Source organism: Mchenga conophoros, linkage group LG12 (genome assembly GCF_057382185.1).
Source record: "Mchenga conophoros isolate Kocher_MC1m ecotype Shallow Benthic linkage group LG12, M_conophoros_male_GT1.1, whole genome shotgun sequence".
Taxonomy (NCBI): domain Eukaryota; kingdom Metazoa; phylum Chordata; class Actinopteri; order Cichliformes; family Cichlidae; genus Mchenga; species Mchenga conophoros.
In genome coordinates, this window is record NC_140537.1 from 21,954,213 (window position 1) to 21,978,517 (window position 24,305).

Consider the following 24,305-nt stretch of genomic DNA (forward strand, 5'->3'; position numbering starts at 1 on the left):
AGCACCCCCAAAGATTTCTTACTTTCATGACAATATTTGCTGTTTGTGTGACACACTAATATAAAAAGCATACAGTACTTGGTTGAGACGTAACATTTTAACAACAAAAGTATAGATACCCCCCCCCCCCACCCCCCCAAAAAGAAATGGTTTGTTCCAGCTCGCCCCTCCCCTGCTCTGGCTCTAGCGCCGTTGCTGCCAGAGCGATGATGGCTGAGACACAGCGGAACGGAGGTGTAAGTGCCTGGCTTAAAACAGGACATATTAGCTGCATTTTACCTTCAATTACTCTTTATATAGTTAGGTAGGAGTCAGGTCATGTTTCTTTTTAGCTGAAAAACATTACACCCAGGTAACCTGCAGTGTTGAAAACTTTTCCGTCGATGTTTGCTACCCTACAATCCGTCCTGCTCTGTAGTAAAATCAGCGACATTTGACCGTCCTGTTGCTCCCATTGAAATTTATATAGCCTATTTAAAATCTAAAACTTAAAATTGTCCGTAGCCTACTGTTGTTACCACTGTCCTGTTTGAAATGGATACTAACTAGCTAACTGACTGAATGCCCATTAACCTTATAACTCCGTGTGTGTGTGTGTGTGTGTGTGTACAGAGAGACAGCCAGGTTCATAATGGATATAAGGAAGGTTTTTCAAAAAAAGGAGCCACATTCGGGTAAAAATGATCTGTCAATCAAGAATAATGTTGGATCAGTGTTTTATTAGATGTTCATGTGGTTTGGTTATTTGCCTTTTGGTTGAAAGTACACTGAGAGAGGACTTTTTGTTAGTGAGCTTAATAGTGGTTTTTTTTTCATATTGATGTAATTTTTCATCTAATTGAATCTATTTGTGTATGATTGTCAGTCCAAAAAGGGAGAGAGGAAAGAGGGGAATGTGAGGAGAAAGTACAAGGTCATGACCTTCCTGCAGGAAGAACCAGGTAAGAAAACAGACAGGGAACAGTGACAGGCACAACAGAAACTGTTAAACTGACAGTTTAAAGAGAAAAAGCCTGATTTTACTCACACAATCTGGAAGTTGTGTCCTCCCTATATTAAAGCTGCTATACAGAATTTGCAAAACAAACTGGGTTGAAACATTTTTGACCCTCTTTAACAACATTCCAACATAACATTATAATTGATTGGGGAGATTAAAATTAATGATATATTTTTATGTGGTTCAGCCTAGGGCTGCACGATTAATCGTTAGAAAATCGCAATCTCGATTCATACTTATGTGCGATCTCATTTCCAAATTACAATGATTTAAAAAAACAAACAAAAAAACGACGACGACAATTGTACCGCATTTTGATCCGGGACGTACTCTGCATGAAAACAAGCGCTCACTCTTCCTGCTCAACAAATGACAAGGGCGGAGCCTTATACCACGTATTACAGAAGCTGTGCCGTGTGATACTAAAATTAGCAGGGAAAAAAACAACGGAGAGCACGTCAGGGATGACAAGAAAGTGACAGGAGAAAATCCGTTCCGGTCAACCACCCAAACACCAATAACGGGAACCTTATACAGCGCTTCCCTATACCCGTCAAACTCAAAGAAATTACAGAGGCTATCACTTATCACCTGACCAAAGATATGGCTCCCATCAACACTGTGCAAAGCGAGGGATTTAGGAAAATGATCAACACCCTAGACAAACGCTACACAGTGCCGTCCTGCAACTATTTTTCTATTGTTGCACTACCTGCTCTATACATGCAGCGTCGAGCAACGGTGGAGACGGAATTTCAAGCAGTACAACATTTTGCGGCAACAACAAAACGTAAGACATTTGTTGTTTTTATGTTTATTTATTGTTTTTATGTTCAGTCTCAACTGTTACGAAGTTGATGTGCAGTTAATAAGTGCAATAAATATTTATACTGGAAAAGAAAATCGTGAGAGAATCGTGATCTCAATTCTAAGCCAAAAAATCGTGATTCTCATTTTATGCAAAATTGTGCAGCCCTAGTTCAGCCACAACTCTACTAAAACCTCAGCCAGTAATAGGTAGGCCAACTTTTGCCAATTATGCCAGAGATTTTATACCTGCAAACTGAGATTACATTACAACGCCTGGAACAGCCAAGGCATGGCCTCATCTCGAATGCATTGCAAGTGAGATCGTTCCACTTCAAAGCTGTGATGTTGGTCTGCTGATTGGGTACAACTGCCCCCAAGCATTTTTTCCTCATGAGGTTGTGTCTGGAAAGGAAAATCAGCCGTTCGCACAAAGAATTGATCTGGGATGGAGTATTGTAGGTTATGGCAATCCATGTCTCGATTATGGAGATGCCTTTGGAGTAAGTCACCAAGTCATTGTGAAGTAAGTAATGCCTGACATTCAGCCCTCTTCAAACCTCACCAACAAGGTTCACTATGTCTACAGAACTCAAATAAAGGAAATGACCTCTCCCACAGAGGTCCAAAAGATGTTGGAGTCTGACTTTGTTGAGAAAGCACCAGAAGATACAAAGGTCTCTCAAGAAGATCTCAAATTTCTAACAAAGATGAAGACTGGCATTAGTCAAGGCATGTGCTATTCATCATCTCAAATGTTTAGAAAAAAACCTCAAGAGGAACAAGCAGAACTACATGGACTATAAGAAATTCATGGATGAGATCCTAGCCCATGGAGATGCCGAAAAGGTCCCAGAGCAACACATTGACAAAACACCAGTTTGGTACATCCCACACCATGGCGTGTATCATCCACAAAAACCTGGAAAGATTTGTGTCGTCTTCGATGCCTCTGCCAAGTTCCAAATGACCATCTCCTGACTGGTCCAGAGCTAACAAACACCTTGCTCGGAGTCTTGTGTCACTTCCGAAGAGGTCCAGTGGCTTTCATGTGTGATATCGAATGCATGTTCCACCAATTCCATGTGCATGCTTGCGACCAAGATTACCTATGGTTCTTGTGGTGGGAGAACGGTAACCTTGAAACTCCATTCACTGTCTATAGGATGAAGGTACACCTATTTGGAGCAGCATCTTCTCCAGGTTGCACCAACTACAGCCTCAAGCATCTTGCAGCTGAAGGAGAAGGAAGTTTTGATGAAGAAACCATTAAGTTCATCAAAACCAACTTCTATGTTGACGATGGACTAGCAAGTGTTGACACTGAAGATCAGGCAATACAGCTTGTTAATGAAGCACGGAAACTCTGCAGCATGTCAAACTTCGGTTGCACAAGTTAATCTCAAACCGCACCCAAGTTCTAGCTTCACTTCCGAAGGAAGAATGTGCTGCAGCTGCCAAGGATCTAGACATGGCACTCGGTGAAGTACATATGGAAAGAGCGCTTGGCGTACAATGGTGTGTCGCATCAGATCAATTTCAGTTGAGAGTAGTTGTTAAGGAAAAACCACTCACCTGAAGAGGAGTATTGGCCACAGTCGCCTCTGTGTTCGATCCACTTGGGTTTGTGTCACCTTTCATTCTGCTGTGAAAGCAGATCTTGCAACAAATGTGTCCAGAAAAACTCAGCTGGGATGAGACCTTACCTGACAGTCTTCAACCTCAGTGGGAGTCTTGGTTGCGTGACCTGGGAAACCTTGCAGACGTAAAGGTTCGCAGATGCTACATTCCTTCGAACTTCAAGGCACAGCACTACAAACTTCGAGCAGTAAGCACATCTGGTGAAGTTCAGTGCTCATTGGTGATGGGAAGATCGAGAGTTCCAACAACCAAAGTCACAACTATACCTTGGCTTGAGTTGTCAGTGGCCATTGTTGCTGTGTGCACTGGTGACATGCTGAAAAAGGAATTGGAAATGAAAATTTCAGAAGAAAGGTATTTGACTGACTCAAAGGTGATACTTGGATACCTCAGCAATGAAGCCAGAAGATTTCATGTGTTTGTTGCAAACCGAGTGGAACGCATCAAACAAAGTACAGATTCAACCCAATGGAGTAACTTCCGAAGATAATCCGGCGGACCACGCCTCAAGAGGCATCACAGCAGAACAACTTGTAACATCAAACTGGTTCAAAGGCCCAGACCTCCTTTGGCAGAAAGTCATACCCAGTTGTGAAATTAAGGTGGGAGAGTTATCAACCAGTGACGCAGAGGTTAAGAAGGTTCAAGTTCACAAGATACAAGTGGAGGAACAAGGGTCTCTGTTAGATCACCTACACAAGTTTACCGACTGGTGGAGAATGATTAAGGCAGTTGCTAGACTCAAGCGCTATGTGAAAGAAGCAAAAGTTCACTAGAGTAGATCACACGACATCAGTAACCTACAAGAAAGAAAGGAAGCAGCGTTAACAATCATAAAGATGGTTCAAGAAACAGCCTTTGCTCAGGAAATAAAAACCTTGCAACATCACGATGGGATGCAGTTCAAAGACAAGGTTAACAAATTACACAAGTTATGCCCATTCCTTGATGACCAAGACATTCTTGGGGTAGGCGGACGTTTAACACATGCAGCTTTGCATCCCAATGTCAAGCATCCTGCAATCCTGCCAAGAGACAGTCACGTGTCAGCATTACTGGTCAAACATTACCACGAGAAGACATACCATCAAGGACAAGGCATCACCATGAACGAACTTCGAGCTAACGGATTCTGGATTCTTGGATGCAGCAAGATTGTGTCATTTTACATCTATAAATGTGTAAAATGCAGAAGGTTCAGAAGGCACACAGAGCAGCAGAAGATGGTAGACCTCCCAGAGGATCGGATGGAGACAACACCGCCATTCACCTACTGCGGGATGGACTGCTTCGGTCCTTTTTATGTAAAAGAAGGCTACAAGGAGCTAAAGCGTTATGGCTTGCTAATCACTTGCATGTGCTCCAGAGCAGTGCATCTTGAAATGCTTGACGACCTCTCTACGGATTCCCTCATCAAGTCCTTACGTCCGTTCATAGCCATTAGATTAAGCCATAGGTACAGATAAGATGCGATCAAGGCACGAATTTTGTCAGCACTAGAAATGAGTATATTTAAGCTTTTAAGGAGATGGATCAAGCCAAGATAGGGAAACTGGACTGCGAGTTTCTCATGAACACCCCAGCATCTAGTCACATGGGTGGTGTCTGGGAAAGACAAATTCGCACCATAAGAAGTGTTCTCATTCTGGAAAAATCAGCCAGACAACTCTTCCTTAGAGCTCCTCTCTAAGGACATTCCTGTATGAAGTCATGGCAGTGATTAATAGCAGACCATTGACTACTGACCAGCTATGTGATCCATCAAACCCAGAACCTTTAACACCGAACCACATACTAACCATGAAGTCCACAATCATCTCCCCACCTCCAGGACGGTTTGTGAAGGAAGATCTTTATCTCCGTAAGAGGTGGCGTCGTGTTCAACTACTCGCCAACACTTTCTGGACAAGGTGGAAAAAAGAGTATTTGTTAAATCTTCAAGGCAGACAGAAGTGGACCAAAGAGCACAGAAATGCTAAGATCAATGAACATCTCAGGCCCTCCAAGGTTTGGAGGCCTATCTCCACCCACCACCACTTCCCCTGCCAGTGGCGGACTCCCTCAGGTGTCGGTGCGTTGGTGGTTCTTTGTGTCTGGGGGTGGGCGTCTGGGTACACACCGGCTCACTCCTTGGCGGCCGCTTATCGGGGCCTGGAGCCTGGGGCTCGCTCGGGCCACTTCGGAGGTGGGGTGCCCCCGGCCTCTCGGCCTGGGGCTCGGTCACTCAGGCACAGCTGGCTGCCGGCGGAGCTCACGGGCGCGTCACTGCAACTCCCCCTGGCTTCTGCTCCGCGGCTGCTGAGTGAGCCCTCATCTGGGACTCTCCTCAGCTCTTACTGGGACAGTGGCGCGGCTGCCCCTCTGTTGGTCTTCCTTGGTCTCTTGTGTTCTGGGGGCCTCTGGATGTCTGGAGTTTTGATCTCCTCCATACCTGCTTCATACCTTGGAGGACGGGGCTGTGGCTCCCCACACTCCCTAGCAGATCGTTACATGGAGAAACCTTTGGAATGCAAGCATGCTGATCCACACAGGTATGCACACAGGTGTACACACGGGTATTCACAGACGTGGACTACAGCTTTCTTGGCTGCTGCCTCAAAGCACATTGTGCGCTGTCTATCTTGCGTGCTGCACAATATCGTTTATTATTTAGTATCTACTGATATCTACTGCTAGCTAGTTTATTGTGATGGTGCCGTTTTTTTTTTTTTTTTATTATTATGTTGCTCTTTGTTGTTTGCTCTCTCTTCTGTTTTTTTTCTCCATACAGGTGACCCAGGTGTTTTTTTTTTTTTTGTTTTTTTTTTCTTTCTTCCCCCCCTTCTCACCGTCTCGTCTCCCCTTTGGTTTTCTTTCTCTCCCTCTCTTTCTTTCATTCTTTCTCCCTGTCCTATCCCCCAGTCATGTCTGTCCCGTTTGTAGCAACTGAAAATAAAATAAATTCATAATTATAATAAAGGTCAATCAAATGGACCAATATGGCAAGGCCATGATGATCCACTTGGTAAAATAAATCCGCTTGGCATCTTTCTTGGCCTTAAGACAACAATTCTGATGGCTAAAGATCCAAACGGGACACACAAAAAAAAAAAAGAAAAAAAAAAAAGAGTATTTGTTAAATCTTCAAGGCAGACAGAAGTGGACCAAAGAGCACAGACATGCTAAGATCAATGATCGTCTGAAGGATGAGATAACTCCACGCAACCAGTGGAAGTTGGCAAGGATCATTGAAGTGTACCCTGGAAAGGATGGAAGAGTGACCAAGGTGAAATTGCTGCTGAGTGATCCAACCCTGGATAAAGAATGAAAACGTACCTCCAAACCTGTTCACCTGGAAAGACCCATTCAGAAGACAGTCATTTTGATGGAAGGGGAAGAAGATTCTCCACCGCACTCTGCTTAAATATAATTCATAATAGTTCATTTAAAAGCCATTCATTAGTTCATAGGCAGTACTTTATTCTTTAAATCACAAGTGATTGGTGGGAGTGTAACGGTCTTTTGCATTTTATGTTTTGTTGAGCTTTATGTCCAGATTTTGCTCTTTTGCACCCTCTGGTGGTGAAGTATCGAGGGTTCAGTTGTTTGCAGTTTGGGTCTCCACTCAGCCACTTTATGCTAGCGCACATGGCGTCTGCATGCTGCAGCTCGCGGTCAGCTCCACACATGGAGAAAATATTGTTCAAAGAGAAGAAATAAGTGAGAAAGAAGGCCATAAAGGACTATTTAGGCCCTCCTGGATGTCAGCTCAGGAGGTTTGTGTATTTTAAATGTTTTATTTTCTGTAATTACGGACATTTAATTAATTCATTATGTCAGTCCTGGCGTTCCATACTTAGGTCTGCAGATAAGTTCCTTTTGACAGAGGTGAACAAGCTTTTGTGATCACTGCACCCAAACTCTGGAACAGTCTGCCCCTTCATTTAGGTCTTCCCAACACTCAGCATTTTTAAAACCCAGTTGAAAACACAATTGTACTCTCTAGCTTTCAATTATGACTAGTCTTTTATAGTAATTACTATGTATGTTTACTATGTTATCTCTACTATGTACATCAATTTGGCTCAACCCATGTTGTTTTTCAATGTGCTTATAAATAAATTTTGATTCGATTTTTTTATTTTTTTATTTGATTTTGGCTACACGCCTTGACACACACACACAAAGTTACCTTTCTGTTCAGATTGCGTTATGATTATAATTCAGTTAACTCAACAGCTGTTGTGCCTTTCTCCTGATGCTTCAGGTGGAACTGTTTGAAAAGGACATAACGAACATAAAGACAGAACTGAACCATGTCTCTGCTGCTGACAAATCTCCCATCAGCCTCTACGAGTACTTCCACATTTCCCCCATTAAGGTGTGTGCGAATGCAGTTTCTGTCAAACAAATAGTGTCTGAACTGATCTCTGCAATTTCTTTGTTGCCATACTAATGCCTGCTGATGTTTTTGTGTTTTTGTTTTGTCAGCTGCACCTGAGTTTCTCTCTGAGCTCAGGCGGAGAGGATGGCTTGACACAGAAGAGAGATCGGAACTGAACCCTGTGCAGTTGCTCAATTTGTTGCTGAAGAGTATCGGCGCGACGCTCACTGACGTGCAGGATGTTGTCTTCAAGTATGAATACAGAAAAAGGCTCAAATACACAGCATGCATGTGCCATCCATTAGCATTAAATTACTTCCATGTGACTTGTTCTTGGTGATTCCAACCCTGCTTCTTGGCTGAATGTGACATTTATTTCAGGCTGGCCTTTTTTGAATTGACCTACCAGTTCTACACCACTCAGCAGCTCCAGTGGGAGGTCCTCAGACATTATTCTAAGCAGGTAATACATACAAGCACAATGAAACCAGACAAGTGACAATTTGTCTTGTCTTCTTTTGTTTTGATATTTTGATTTTCCACCTATGTGTATCTCAAGGCTATTAAGCAGATGTATGTGCTGGTGCTGGGCCTCGATGTTCTTGGAAACCCATTTGGACTGATCAGAGGATTGTCAGAAGGGGTGGAGGATTTCTTTTATGACCCCTATCAGGTAATGATATCCAATAAAATTATTGACAAGTTCAACTTGGTCTTTTAGCTTTGAAGTGCGTTATAAAACCTGTGAATAGTTACGTTGTGTAATTTAGAAAATATGGCCACATTGGATTCAGGTTAACATTCACAATAACTGTTCTTTTTTTTTCTTCTAGGGAGCCATCCAGGGCCCTGAGGAGTTTGTTGAAGGAATGGCTCTTGGGGTTAAGGCGCTGGTGGGAGGAGCTGTAGGTAAGCATGAAATGGTGTTAAAGGGGTAATACAGAGTCAGCCTTAGCTCAACAGGATCAGGTCAAAACTGCTAAATAATCACTGGAATTTCTAATTCAAAAATTAATTATGTTTAATTTATCTTTTATTTTAAATTTAAGTACAGTGTTGTGCAAAAGTCTTGCACTCATTTCTTTGTATTTTGAAATACAGTATGTACAGCAAAAACAGTTTTTACAATTCTTTATCACAACCTGAACTCTCTTACTCAGCTTCCTTGTCTTCAGGAATAGTTCTCCAGGCTTCTTGAAGGACATTCAAAGCTCTTCCTTAGATGCTGGTTGTCTTTTGTTCTGTTTTCTGTAAAGATGATCCCACACTGCTTAACTTATGTTGAGTCTGAGCACTGCTTCACCTAAGTGGAGGCATGCCTTTTAGACCTGCCACTTCTTTCTTTGTCCCTCCCAACTGTCCAGTTTCCTTCACTTGTTTTCAGCTATTTTATGTCTGTCAAACTGTGTTATCATTGCCATGTTTCATAGATTGAGCAAATCATTTGCTTTTTGTGAGAGGCTGCTGGTAACAAACTGGTTAAAAATAAAATTTAATTGAAAGTGTCCATAATGTGTAGAAACAATAATGATTCATCCCTTTAGCCTGGTGTCATTATATGCTTGACATCAGTGTTAAGAAGTTTATCAGATGTTAAAAATAATCCTGTGAAAATAATGTGAAACTAGATTGAAAATGAGTTAAAAAGCAGTAAATGTCCAACAAAAAACGTAATAAAGCTCGGAGAATTATCGCTCATCACCACATGAAAAAAATAAATAAAAAGAAATGAAGGTCGTTAAAGAGTTTGTACAGCCCTGCACGCTGTCCTCACTTTATCTGGTGTCATTATACACGTTGATTGACTGGGATGGGTTCATGGCTGCTATATAGGGCTGTAATTTGAACAGTGTAATAACTGAGCATTTGTCGTTTTACTGCATGTGTTTTTAATATAGTGTTATATCTGTTAAATTTCAGCATTATATTGCCTTTAACAGTGAACTGTGGCTGTTTCATTACACATCTGAGACTTTTTAGCAACATGTTGGAGCCCTTAAGATTTCAGATTTTCACTGACACAATTTTGACATGAACATTTAAGATATATTAAAAAATATTCTCAGGTAACGAATCATGTTTGTTCAGGCGGTATTGCAGGTGCAGCCTCCAGGATAACAGGTGCCATGGCAAAGGGTGTCGCAGCGATGACAATGGATGAAGAGTACCAGCAGAAGAGACGAGAAGCTATGAACAAACAGCCCAGCGGTCTGAGAGAGGGGCTGACCAGGGGTGGAAAAGGACTGGTGTCTGTATGTAAAACTGTTTGGTTTTTAAGTTGCTCCTCTCTGTTTATCAGCAGGAAACACACAGTTAATGCAGGATGTAGGAAGTAGTAAGACTAGCAACAACAACACTGCAAACTAGTCTGAAAGAAAATGCACGGCTGTAATGAGTCATTTATTCTGCAGTGTTATCTTCCTTTTCCCACAGGGATTTGTCAGTGGGATCACAGGGATCGTTACCAAACCTATTAAAGGTAAGATGAGTCTGACCACAAGTATAAACATGTTAGTCCAATAAAATAAGGGCATAAGTTAGTGTGTTTCCATTGAACACTTGACATTTGGCCGTGAAGATCTTTGAACTTAAGCTGCAGTGTTTGTGTTATTATGCAGGGGCCCAGAAAGAGGGGGCAACGGGCTTTTTTAAAGGTGTTGGAAAAGGTTTGGTTGGTGCAGTAGCTCGACCAACAGGAGGCATTATTGACATGGCCAGCAGCACTTTCCAAGGAATCAAGAGGTACAGTTATTTCTGTCTGTGCTATGTGATTGTGCACTTGCCGCATCAGTGTGTAATCAGATAGGTCCTGTTTGAATTTGTTTATGCCCTGAGTTGTCCTTTGTTTTCATTCATTTGTTTTAATCTTCTGCTGTACTTCTTGTACTTGACTCTCTATTAACAGCGTTACATTCAAATTAAATTGTAACTAATGTAAAGATTTGACTTCATACCTCTCACATGCAGTACCTTCATTGCCCACCTGGGGGCTGCAGCCCACAGCTTAACACAGACTGTATAAAACTTGGATGTAGCAGCCCTGGTGTCAGCTGTTGCTTTGTGGAGCCCTGTTTTGAATCCTGGAGATGAGCATTTCCACTGCTGCTGTCTTTGTTTAAAAGTTAAATTTTTCTTTATTATTATTATTATTATTACTTCTGCACTGAACCTCGCCTTCCACTGCAGGAGAGAGTGAAGTCAGTCTTTCATGCCAAAGAGTTTGGGAAGATAATAAACTTCAAAACTCCAGAGATAGCCAAAGTAAGTTTGCAATTTGGACTCAAGCTGATATTTCCTTTCAGTCGGGATACACGACTAGTGAAAATAATTAATTCTAACTTTGGTCATTATTTATTTTCAGTGGGTTCTCACCAAATTGGAGGATGCAAGAGAGAGTTTACCCAAGTACTGACTCTGAAGATTGAGAAATGCTAAACACACGAGCTCTGTGTGTGCCAGTGCCTTTTTTTCTTTACTGCATGCTACCAAAAACATTTTTGCCTACCGTAGCTTTAGAGATTGAGTTTAACTTTCATTTCTGGATGTAAAGGAGGATTTGGGTGTAGAAATGTCAATCTTAACAGCGACTGATAGGGGGGGGGGGAAAAAATCCCTCGAGTATCACTGAGGCCAAATTAACTGTAATTGTTGTAGCACATTTAATGTTGCACACTGTTTCTTTTACTGGATTATATAAAAGGCATGTTAATATGAATTAGTATGGCTTTATAGTACACATAATTCAAAAAATGTGCATCCTTAAAGTTCTTCTTTTTCCTATTTTTATACATTGCAGAATAAAGACTGTTGAGTGTGTGAGTCAGAGATGCATGCTATTTTTATACTGTACTTACATGCATCAGTTTGCTGTATATGACCTAATATGATGTCTATCTGTATATATCCATCCTCGCATCAGACTTTATGAGGAGCTTGCAGTATGAAATTTTGTGATTTTTATGTTTTTATACCACACATATGCAATGCCAAACATGGTCTTGGGCGCATCACGGTTTAATATTACTAAATACTTTCTGCTGCCATTAACGTAGTTTTGTTTTCGGGGAACGAAATATTCACTGCGCTGGCTTTTTTTTTTTTTCAATAAAAATAAACGTTTTTTTGAATTCAAAGCGGTCTTCATTTATTCCTCGCACCAAGAAAACGTCAGGCACCTGACTTGTACTCTTTATTAAATAATTATATCTCTTTATTGAAAATAACCATAAATAGAAGAAACAGTTGTATTTTTTTTTCCTAAAGCACATCTCAGACTATTTACATCTGACACTCTATGAACTCCGTGGCTCTGCTGACTGTCCTGAGTAAATAAGGCACTTAAGGCGTCTCAGTGTTAGAGCAACCGTTTCTAAACATTATGAAATCACAAAACCGGGCTAAAGAGCATCCTTATCAAACTATTACATGGGGATACATTTACATACATTAAAGCACTCAGATCATATGTCTATTTAAATAAGTAGTTCACACAACAGGTCAGTTACTTGCTACTAATTTTCACTTTCTCATTTCCACTGTAATGTATCATTTACAGCAAATACTAAAAAACTACAAGGGAAACTAAAGCATCTAAACACAATTTCATGTTAGTATGTCTGGTACAGGATGTTTGTATTCTCTCTTTTTTGGATCTCCCTTGTTAGAAATGAAACAATTTCAAATTGCTTCTTTTTTGGTTTAAGCTTGATTGATAATTAGATTCTTTTCTATTTCGGCTTTCCTCAGGTCTTCTCTTGTATGCATTTGCTCCTGTGCTGTATGCAACCTTTCTACACCAGGTTGAACTCCTTGAGGTTGTGCCTGAGGATGGTGTCTTTGACGGCCACGAAGACAAAGCGGATGTTTTCTGTGTCCGTGGCGCAGGTGAAGTGAGAATACAACGTCTTGTCCTTCTCCGGGTTTTGTTCTTGGTACATTTTTAGGATGAATTCTTGAGCTGCTACTTGATCCTGCTGAGGTCCTGCAATTCAGGGTTGATATTATTTAAATATGTCAGTAAATTCAACATACGCTCACCAGACACTTGATTGGGTAGACTTGTTCAACTGCTTGTTAATGCAAATATCTAATCTGCCAATTACATGACAGGAACTCAATGCATTTTACGACCTGCTGAAGTTCAAACTGAGCATCAGAATGGGGAAGAAAAGTGATTTAAGTGACTTTAAATGTTGGTACCAAACAGGCTGGTCTGAGTATTTCAAATTTACTGAGACACAACCATCTGTAGTGTTTACAGTGAATAGTCTGAAAGTGAAAGATGATCTGTGAGTAGCAGTCCTGTCAGAGGTCAGAGGAGAATGGCCAGACGTGATGATATAGTAACTAATGGTAATTAACTACTGATTTCAACCGAGGTATGCAGAAGAGCATCTTCTGAAGCAGATGGTCTACAGCAGCAGAAGACCACACATGGTTTCACCTCTTGTCAGCCAAAAACACCAAACCAAAACTGAAATTCTAAGTCTTGATACTTAAAGATTAAAAATGTGTTTAAAAAAAAAACAATCAGTTATTTTATTTTGAACAAATTATGGGTTTTTAATGCAGAACAAATTTGGTGACTTTTTTTGTGGGCTTGTATCAAGGAGGGAGGGGCGGAGCTTAGACTAATGATTGCCAATGTGGACCAAAATTCCTGCTGAATGTTTTCAGCTCCCTTTTAAATCTCAGCCATGAAGAATTAAACCAATTCTGATGGTAAAGGAGGTTCAACCTGGTACCAGCACAGTGTACCTAATATAGTGTCAGTTGAGTATTTTTAGTCTATTTCAACACTTCCATAAAAATGAGTACCGTGCAGCGATTGTATGATGAAGGACTTAATTAGATCAGCTAAGTAATTACAAATCTTGTGGTGGAATAAGAGCTGAAATCAAGATGAGCATTCACTCAGTCTAACCTGTGAATTCAGGGAAGTAGGTGGATAAGTGAGAGTACAAGATCTTCTCCTTGAGGATGTCGGTCTTGTTGAGGAAAAGTATGACAGATGAGCGCTGGAACCAGGGGTAGGTGATGATGGTCTTGAACAGGGCCTTGCTCTCCTCCATGCGGTTCTGAGATGTTTAAAGGGATCAAACACATGTAAAACTCCAGGAGGATGTAAACTGAAATCATCATTTGCTGTGTCGTTAAATTCTCACCTCATTGTCGCACTCAGCCAGGACCTGATCGTATTCGCTGAGTGCCACCAAGAAAATGATGGAGGTGACGTTCTCAAAGCAGTGGATCCACTTTCTCCGCTCTGATCTTTGACCACCCACATCAACCATCCTGTCATAAAAGCAGCCAAGAAAAGTCACGCCACCTTCGAGGTCTGTGCCATGCCTGTGGCCAGTTCCAGTGCTGCTGCTATTATTTTGGTTCATAGAGTATTTCAAAGTAGAATGGGAGGCAGAGCCTTCAGCTTTCAGGCCCCTCTTCTGTGGAACCAGCTCCCAGTTTGGATTTGGGATACAGACAGCCTCTCTACTTTTAAGATTAGATTTAAAACTTTGCGTTTTGATAAAGCATATAGTTAGGGCTGGATCAGGTGATCTGTTAGTTATGCTACAATAGGTCTAGGCTGCATTGGCTTCCCATGAAGCACTGAGTGTTTCTTCTTCACTTACCTTTTACACATGTAAGGTGTCTACCTTAAGATATAAAGCACCTTGAGGCGACTGCTGTTGTCATTTGATGCTATATAAATTCAACTGAACTGAATTGAACTGAAACTCAGAAGATGTCAATATGCACCTCACCTGAAAATGACATTCTCCATGTCAAAGGGGTATTCAATGATACCAGTGGTTGGGACTCGGACTCTGAGGATGTCCTGAAGGTCAGGTATGTATGAGGGCTGTGAAATCCGATCCAGATCTGTGAGATAGCTAAAAAGAAAAATATGCAGGGAGAAAAAAAAACACTAAGAAAGGAAAAATACAGAAAACACGTAGAAAACTTAAAATGTAAACCAAATGCATGTAGCTACATGAGAGTTCACTCACTGGTGGGACTCTCAAGGGAGATGAAGACTTTGCTCCAATGCAAGAGAACAAATACTTTTTGTTTTAGCTTCGATCAAATTTGCATTTCCCAAAATAGTAAAAACAGCAAGCCGAAAAAAAGCTCTTCTCTTTTTATTGCCATCGTTCGTGGCAGTGACAGAGACTATATTCAGCAAGATTTTTGTTCTTCTATCAGCAGGCACTCATCTATGTGGTCAGAAGGGACTCCTCCTTCTGCATGAATATTATACTCATTTAATAATCCTGTCAATATAATTTGATCTGCGCACACTGTTAAAGATCATAAATGCCTAATTCTCACTATTTGGTGGAGTCGGACAGCTGGTACTCCCTGCGCCGATCATAGCACTCCTGTATTCCAGGATCATCCCACAGACTCTTGACAGCCATGGCGAGGTTGCTATCTAAGTCCTCCACCTTATCCACCTCCACCTCCAGGACTGCGCTGGCATGGCTCTATGGACACACCGAGAAGACAAAAAGACAATGAGGTAACCATCCATCAAGTCTTTATTGTAAAGGACTGGAACAGAGTCAGTCTGCCTGTACCTGGTTCTGGGGATCAGTGAAAGATATACCAAGAGCCTCCATAGCTCGGACCATTGTCTGCATGGACGTGTAGATGTTCTGGTACACCAACTTGGCATAGCTCCTTTTGTCCTCGTCTGTATATCCTCCTCCATGGATAATCCTCATTTGTTTGATAAAGGTGCTCTTTCCACTCTCTCCAGTGCCTGTGAGACACATTGAGGATTAAACTCAATAATAGATTTATTTGGTCAACAATTTTTTGCCTCGTTGCAAATTAACATTCTGCAAATCAAACCAAAGTAAACATCTGCTGGCTGCGTGAGCAGACGGGAATGCAGTTTTAGGTCTAAGGTCTGTTTTTAAAAATCTGCATTCACGTGACAGCCTGTTTCTCAGCAGTGCTCATCGGTGCAGGATTTGACCATTTTAATTGTCATGTTTCTGAATTTTAAAGAAATCATGCTGATGAGTCAGTTACGACTGCTTTCATTGTCTTGATTTTGATGCCAGACAACAGGTTCTCATAGTACCTAGAAGTATTTAAGTATCAAAACCACCAGTAATAACATTAGTCTAACTACAGCTATAAAGAGGAAGAAAACAAATGTTAAGTATAAGAAAATTAGAGTACTTATTGTACAAGCAGATTATATCATTATAGTATAAATACTGAAATGTGTAAGCATCACTTATGTGCAGGTTGATATGGAGCTCATATGTGTGCTGCTGAGAGCTACATAGATAATGTTTTATTAAACGTATTGATATGCACACACTTACTAGATAAATTCAATTGCCCTATAGTATAATACTTTGAGTGGTGGAGGGATGTTTTATTTTGTCATGCCTCTATAATTATTTGCCTTTGTTCCCTGCCTGAGCAAATCAACCCCAGAAGCCCTGCAAACGGTCCAGAATGTGGCTGTGAGGCTGCTCAACAGGTCCTTAAAAGGTCCCATGTGACACCAGTGATGGGCAACAAGCAACAAGGTGATATATACCAGTGTTTAAATTGTGTTGATAGGCCACGTAAAACCAGAGTCATGATAAACAATATATACGCGGTGTTTTTCCCTGAATAGTTTCTCCAAGTTTACTGTCTAAACTTAACATAAGCACTCTCTGCTTATGAGCAAAAAAAGTTTAGGAAGAGGGGGAAGTTTTAGGAGTGACGGCGAGAAAGACAGACAACAGAAAAAGAGAGAGAGCGAGTTTGTAGATGTGAGAGATTTGTGACGTTTAGCGTGTTTGGAGTGTGTAGTTAATGTGTTGTCCTGTGTAGTTAGTGTGTGGTGTTGTGGATAGTTTTGTGTTGTGTGTCAAAACAATGAGGCGACTGCCGTCTCAAGGTGTAAAAAAACAAAACAAAACAAAAAAACAGGAGGAGTGATACACCTGCTGCTGTCAGACCTGCAGGTGTCAGGCAGTGATGTTCTCCTTTATAGTGGACAGAAATATTTGGAGTGGCACAAATAATTTGTGTGGCATCTTATTGAATGCAGAACAGCTGATTGTTATGTAAATAGTTTGAAATGATTATTGTAAAAAAGGGGTAAAAGGTAAATGGATGCAAATAACTTTGTTCTTTGCGCACTGACAGAGGCGAGGCTGTGTCAGGCAGCCTCGCCTCTGTCAGTGCGCCCCAGGGTGGCTGTGGCTACAATGTAGCTTGCCATCAACAGTGTGTGAATGTGTGTGTGAATGGGTGGATGACTGGATGTGTAACGCACTTTGGGGTCCTTAGGGACTAAGTAAAGTGCTATACAAATACAGACCATTTACCATTTGTTACAGTAAAAAATATAACTTTCTACTCTGATTTTATGTTGTTGTTTTTTGTCTGATTTTAGATCAATTGTGTTAATACAGTATGTCAAAATGAAAACATAACTGTAAATTCAGACACAGGAGGTTGTGCTGAAAAGAATGATACTAAACAAGGCAAATAAACTGTTTTTAAAGGTGAAATGTAGAGGAAACATCAGAAGTAGTCAAACATGGCCAATTAAACTTTTTTTTTAAAGTAACGCAATAGTTGCTTTTCAAGTAATTAATTACTTTTAGAATCTTGTAACTCAGTTACTAACTCAATTACTTTTTTGAAGAACTAACTAGTAACTATAATTAATTACTTTTTCAAAGTAACTTGCCCAACACTGTGAAACACCCATTCTGTCTTCTTTAGGCTGACTTCCAAGATTTTAGTGATCACTTTGGGTCTGAACCATTTAACAGAGAGGCTGTGCCTCAAGAGCTAGAGCAGGTCATTTACCTGTTGTAATGCTGGTGGTTTGATCCGCGGCTGCTCCGCTCTGCATGCCAAACTATCCTGGAGAAAGATACTGAACCTTGAGTTGTTGTGTGTGGTCAGTGCTAGCTAGATGTTTGACCTTTAATTGTGCTAATTAAATTGGAAATGGACTGGTTTATTTCCAGTTTACTATGGTCAGTTGCCTCCATGTATTAGTAAATTACTACATTCATATGCAAATACGAGATCTTTGAGGTCAGCTGATCAGAGCTTGCTGGTGGTATCTGGTCCAGGTTAAAGATAAAAGACGAGCCTAATTTTCTACTCTTCATTTATCCCAAGAGAAGATATTATGGCCACTGCAAGCAAGCAAATTTAGCTCTCTGCTGCAAAGACACAAACAAAAAAAGTCATGGGAGTCTCTATCCCTCCTTACAGTGACAATTTTAAACTTGAAGTTGTCTACGATACAGTAAAATGTACCCCTGCCCAGTGTCATGCATCCATGCCCCTTCTGCAAGAGCATGGAGTTTATATATACTTTAAAATATTACTGAGCTGCATCCTGGTGAGTTATTACTGCAACTCAATATTTATGATATTTACATTAAAAAAGACCCAAATTTGAATTATTACGTGTGATGTTGCACAGGTGTTGCATACTGTATGCCAGCTGGCAGCTGCCTGGCAGCTACATTAAAGACCCATCTGTCTTTTTATGAACAACTTTTTACTAAGAGATAAGTTGAAAGAAATAAAAACAAGTTCTGTGACAACTCTCAATACCCAGCTTGTCCACGCAGGGACGCAAGCTGAACGATTTGAATGTATATTTGACTGCCAAAGGGACACTCGCCAATATCCGAGAACAGGAAGTTTAAATATCACAAATTGCCCGAAATAAAATTCAACATATCATCCATAGCTTTAGTTTCACCTGGTTGAATAAAATATTTTAGTCAACCTTGCTTAATTTGCTTCTGAAAAATGACCTTCCTTTGGTCAGATGGAAAAATAAATAAAACAAAAGCCCTCCTAACTTCCAATAATTAATTCAACAAGAACGGTGCACTTTTTCACCCTGAAACCTTTCCTGAGTGACAGGATCAGATGCACGCTTAATAACTCAGAGACTCGGTGTGTATTTGGACTCAAGCTCTCCATCTAAAAGGTCTTTCGATTAACTTATATTTCACTAAAACATACTTTACTTGTTCTTATTAAAAGGTATGCAAACCACACACACACACACACACACACACAGTCCCTTTCTGCCATGTTACTCTTCAGCTCTTACAGCAAAAGCTCGTAATATTCTCACTGAGATCACATGATGCACAGCCGATTTCGTTAACAAATGTGTTTGTTAACAGACCTGAATATTGGAGGTTGCTGTGTTTGTGTATGTGTGGATTTATGCAGGGATGGGTGGGGAGTTTCACCTTGTGGGCATTTGTTGTGTGCGTGTGTGTGTCAGCTCCTTGGTTTCCAGCTGTTTTGCATGTCATCATCTTTACATCTTAACAAACAAATCTTAGACAAATTGTGTGCATTTGCATGCACCTTGTTTACAAGTCAAGTTTCTCGGAGATGAGATCATTTTGGAGAAGAAGGAGAGGCAGGTGCTCAGATTGGAGGCAAATCAGGCTGGACCTCAAGGAGGGAGGTTAACGAGCTCAGACTGCATGTATTCATGTCACATTATTCAGTTAATCTTTGCCCTTGATCTGTGACAAATCTTTGCCATCATCGTCTCTAGAATGAACTTTTGATAGTTCTCTATTTGTCAATATCATTCTTGATTAACTTGCCAATCAGTCAAATTTCTTTTACCATTTGAATTTGTTTTAGTGAAATGGTGCTGATTTCAAAGAGGATTAAATTAAAGGATAGTCAAGCTATAAAAACTGACGAATCACTTCACTGTCCCTGCAGAATGTTCTTCCTCAGACGCCACCGGTAGAAGCTACAGTAGATATAAACTGTGACAACTGACCCCATGAATGATTTTCAATTCAAATAGTCTGTCAGATACAAAAAGGTTTGAAACACCAATCACAAAAAATGTCATTCACGTTGCAGTCTGGGATGTCCAAGATATCTTATAGTACGTGCCAGTTTAGCTCAGTGCGTTGAGCAGGCAACCATAAGGCTGAGAATGGCCGGCCAAGGTTCAAGTCTGACCCATGGCCCTTTAGCCATTTGTCTTCCCCTCTCTTTCTCTCCCTCCCCCCACTTTCCTGTCATTTCTTCACTGTATCTGTCAATAAAGCTGAAAAGACGTCTTGAGCTGGACTCTTGACTTATCTTGATTCCTGGACACGTGCGTGTGTGCGTGGTGCAGAGTCAGGTTTTACAATTTCCTTGTGACCGATTAATGCCGGCTACAGAAGTCTCCACAGACCGGCGGCCAACATGAAATAGCTACACACATATAACAGATTTGACCACAAGCCCAAACACAGCTTCATATCTGCACACTTCCTCGATCGGGGAACGCTGTAACACGAGGTGATGGTGCCCGTGTGAATGAATGTGGTGTTAGTGTCATGAGATAACGGCTACTACCACCTGTCAAACTCTGCCCTGTCCCTTTTTTTCACAACTGAAATGTACCTGCCAGGCAGCGACTGTGCAGAGGCACAAAACAAAAAACATGAGAAGTCACTAATCTGCAAAATTTGACTTTTAAAAACAACAACAAAAAAAGAGATCCAGCAGATCTACTGCTACATTCAAACATCTTCCAGTTAAAAGTAACAGAAAAAAACAACACTTCTTCCAAAAAGAAGAACCAAACAGTATTTCAGTGTCTATATATGTAAATGTATGTATAGATATTTGAGGGTATATATCGATATATCGAGGGCATATATCCATATTTGTAAGTGTGCGCATGTGCATTTATACATGTTTATATGCATATATAGTATAAATATTATAATATAATCTCTTGCACTCTCAGTAGACCTGACTCTGACCATCCTAATGAAATCCACTGAGAGCTGAGTCACTCTGACCAGGTAACAAAAGGTTACTTTCTAGATCATGGCTGTCATACTCCTTTTACACTGTGGCCCACACAGAGCCCTGTTTGATCTTAGTGGGCTGGAGCAGTAGATTTATTACCTGGAAAAGAAAACCCTCCAAATCATTCCTTCTTCTGTCTGTGTAAAGACATTTAAGAATACATTAAGTACCTCAGAAAGCAACAGAAACACTCCAACGTGACTCTTTGTTCTCCCACTTTAAGAAAGGAGAATGATGATGAAATGCTTAAAAATGACAGAAAGAAGCAGTTTATTTCCCAGACTTTATCCTGCAGACTGACTTTGGTGCAGCATGACCGGGCAGTTGGTGTCTTTGTCGCTAAAAAAGCTTTAAAAAAATACACTTTGAATGATAACATTTATGTCCTTCTTTTTTGCATTTACCACATTATCCAAAGTTATTTAGGGAGCCGAGTTGGGCTCTTTGACGGCCAGGTTCTGGGCCCTGGGCCTTATGTTTGACACTCCTTCAGCCTGAACAGAGACTCCAGGGTCATCCTTTTTTCTGGAAAGTTGTTTCACTCCACTTTTTGACTTCTCTCAACTACCTTTGTGATGTGTTAAACAAAACTGCTGCAGTCCAGCTGTCTGTAACAGCCTTCAGTGAGCTGAGAAAATGGTTTTCTTTTAAAGCAAATGAATGTTGGCTTGCAGGCAGAAACATAACGCTGTGTTTTGAGTGAAATGATCTGCTAAAAGAACAGTTGGTAAAAACCAATAGCTCGTGCTCCGTGATGCATTTGCATGACGTTTGCATGAAATGCGCCCGCAGCAGCTAGTTATGGCTTTCAAACACACCACTGACCGAGGCGTGGATGGCGACTGCGTTCCTGAAGTGCTCCCACACTGCTGCAGTAAAATGCGCCTGATACATGTTCAGCAAGTTTCCTCTGGATCGGGAAGCCGCTTCCATAAACTTATATAACCCTAGAACAGGGCAACCCCCCTATATTCAGGAAGAGTGTGTGTGTGTGTGGGGTGAGGTTAAGGCTCTATTACCACGCCTTAACGCTTTCCACAGGTCATCACGAACAGGACTGTGTAAAAGTGTTGTAAAGGAAAGAAACGGATATCATTTTGAACGATCCGTTTTCTCCCTGTCTGTCTGTCTGTCTGTGTGTGTGTCCATTTTCGGCATTTCTGTGGCCAGGTGGAAACTTAGCAACCCCAGCAGACAAAAAGTACTCAAGGATTCAAACCCCCGACCACGCGTAAAATCAATGGCAGCGCCATGGCGCGCGGCTGCGCATACCCTGGATGTTCTCGGAAAGCCAGTGCGCCTCAACTGTGAAACGCTGCTCATGACTTGAATCCTCTCATGTAGACACACGTGTCAATGACAAAATGTAGCGTGCTGGATATAATACCCACTCCTTTCCCTTCTAAAGTGTGCATTCTTCTTACATATGACTAAATGAATACTAGTCGACAGGCGTCAGAGCTCTGTCCCACCTGCCATGATACCCGTGGCCAGGTGTGGCCAGGAAGCGGTGAAATGGCAATTGCCGAGCCGTCTCCAAAATCCCCCACAACTGAAAATGAAAACGCCTGGATCCTTCCGCTAGAGGAACAACTTTAAGAGCAAATGTTTTAAAGCTTTTCGTTTGCCCGGAAAAGAACATCTATGACTACAATCAAGATGAAACCTTTGAATGATTTACAGCATGGTATTTGAGAGCATGAGGAGAATGAGGAGGACTCCGTGAAGTCAGTTACCCTCCGAGCTGGTGTTCAGGTTAGTGATGCTCACCTAAAAGCAGCAACTTGAGCTCCCTGCGAGAGTCCTTCTTGTCCTTCCGCAGCTGCTTCTCAATCTCCTCGTTGATCCTCTGGTTCTCTCTGTCCTCCGCTGAAACACAGCATCCAGCCATCGCTGAAAGTCACCAGGTTGCTCTCCAACGACCACTCGGCTGTAAAAATGTCGCAGGCTTTGATTAAAGACAGAAAAAAAAGAAAAAGGAAACTCAGACGTGTTAAAAAAATGCTCCTTTGCCCCCTCTTGCACTTCACAACTTCAGACGCAAAAAGGCACAGAGCATCTTCAAAACTGCGCCTTTGACTTCCACAGAAACAGAAAAGTTTGCTGCTAAAATATAAAGTGCTAGATTTCAGGGGTAAGTCCAAAGCTCTCTCTCTGTTTTACTTAAGCATCGAGGTGTACAACAAGGTGCACCACGAGCTGTTCCTATTGGACAAAGTGCTGCAGTTATACTCTACCTGGACGACACTTCAGCTTTATCCTGACGAATCGGGAGGGCGTGGCACCGGCTACAAATAGAAAAGGATAAAATGGGAAGTTCGCTGCCACAACCTGTGGAAACGGTGAGCGATGAGGAATTCACCTGTAGATGAGTTTTAATCGGACATGGAGTGCCATGGCTCATTCTTAGAAGTGCTCCACGCTGTGCTCGCTTTCCTTGGAAGTTTCTATAATATCACACTCGTAATTCATGAGATCCAGGGACAGGAAACGCATTTAGCAGTTCGGCAGCAGGGAGGAGGGAGGGCCCCTCTGGCTGGCCTTCACGCCCGCTAGAGGGCGGGAAGGCCAACAGTGAAGGAATGAGTGTTTTGCACCCGTTTTGTGATCTTGCAGCAGGGTTTTTGAGAATATAAGCGAGGTAATCACAGCATTTATCCACAGTATAAGCAGTCAGTGGTGGCAGTATATATGTCGAATGATCACAAGTAGCGAAAAGTTCACATATATAACGACTAATTAAAATATGAGGATTTTTTTTTTTACTTTAAGATCTCTGGAAAACTTTTTCCAGTTCACAAAGAAAGAAGTACTAAGACTGTGGATATGAAGTTAAATAAGTGTGTTCTACCCTTCAAGTGGTGCTTTTAAAAGAAGCAAGTTTCTCCCCGAAACAGAGCCAGTAAACACTTCTCGCTCTTTGGGTCTCATTAATATTAATAATAATAATAGATTGTATTTATATAGCACTTTTCGGGACCCTCAAAGCACTTTACAATTCCACTATTCATTCACTCTCTCTCTCTCACACACACACACACACACACACACACACACACACACACACACACACACACACGGAGCCACGATGGCCCCAGATTATAATTAATAATCATAAAACAGCATTCTCTGAAAACATTACCCTGAACTTAACCAACCCTTTTCTTTTTCTCAGAAAAAGTTGAAAACTAAACAACTAAAGTTGTAAATTAGTGTTAGATAAAAAAAAAAAAAAATCACAAGCAGTCTTCAGGCAGTTTACTCTCCATTTATCATCAAAGCTGAGCATGTAGTGGGAACAGTTTAGAACAAAGTTTTCGCTCCCATTTAAAATGAAGATTGTGAATTAAGACCACATCTGATTTTTTCTCCCCGTCTATCTTTTTTAACCATCTGACAGAGAAAAAGACCTCATATTTCATCCTTTCAGTGGTGAGGCTTACAGTATCTTCGGTCCATTAAACTGGCCTTTGTAGGGTTTAGTTCTACTTTACAAGATTCACTTAAACTACGCTCTTGGTGCTTGCAGAAGTTTGTAATACAAACTGTATTTAAAATTCAAAACCACTCGGGTGACCTGATCAAACGTATTCAAAAACATCGAAATGAAACTACAGTGTAGAGGTGATCACAGGAAAAAGGTTTTTAAAA

General features: G+C 41.1%; 2 protein-coding genes across 4 annotated transcripts; one reads left to right on the forward strand and one right to left on the reverse strand.

Moving 5' to 3' along the window:
- The first annotated feature begins 200 nt into the window (after positions 1-200).
- On the forward strand, positions 201-12,134 carry LOC146562626 (intermembrane lipid transfer protein VPS13A-like). Of its 3 annotated transcripts, XM_085294547.1 has the most exons (14): positions 214-236; positions 613-674; positions 866-941; positions 7,695-7,808; positions 7,919-8,063; positions 8,193-8,274; positions 8,371-8,484; positions 8,645-8,720; positions 9,900-10,063; positions 10,245-10,290; positions 10,430-10,553; positions 10,779-10,932; positions 10,998-11,072; positions 11,173-12,134. In XM_085294547.1, the coding sequence occupies exons 7-12, from the start codon at positions 8,383-8,385 to the stop codon at positions 10,831-10,833; spliced, it is 567 nt and encodes a 188-aa protein (XP_085150673.1). In that variant the 5' UTR covers positions 214-236; positions 613-674; positions 866-941; positions 7,695-7,808; positions 7,919-8,063; positions 8,193-8,274; positions 8,371-8,382; the 3' UTR covers positions 10,834-10,932; positions 10,998-11,072; positions 11,173-12,134. The 3 variants fall into 3 exon arrangements, with proteins under 3 accessions (XP_085150674.1, XP_085150673.1, XP_085150675.1); XM_085294549.1 differs by lacking the exon at positions 10,779-10,932 and having other exon boundaries at positions 215-236; positions 11,173-12,132; XM_085294548.1 differs by lacking the exons at positions 8,371-8,484; positions 8,645-8,720; positions 9,900-10,063; ... (3 more) ...; positions 10,998-11,072; positions 11,173-12,134 and adding an exon at positions 6,972-7,203 and having other exon boundaries at positions 201-236; positions 8,193-8,275.
- LOC146562627 (guanine nucleotide-binding protein subunit alpha-14-like) lies at positions 11,971-24,180 on the reverse strand. Its single transcript, XM_085294546.1, has 8 exons — positions 22,892-24,180; positions 22,425-22,584; positions 15,392-15,576; positions 15,144-15,298; positions 14,576-14,704; positions 13,976-14,105; positions 13,735-13,888; positions 11,971-12,792 (listed from the first exon to the last, which is right to left on the reverse strand). Exons 2-8 carry the CDS (start codon positions 22,543-22,545, stop codon positions 12,602-12,604), a joined length of 1,065 nt encoding a protein of 354 aa, XP_085150672.1. The 5' UTR covers positions 22,546-22,584; positions 22,892-24,180; the 3' UTR covers positions 11,971-12,601.
- Positions 24,181-24,305: the final 125 nt, after the last annotated feature.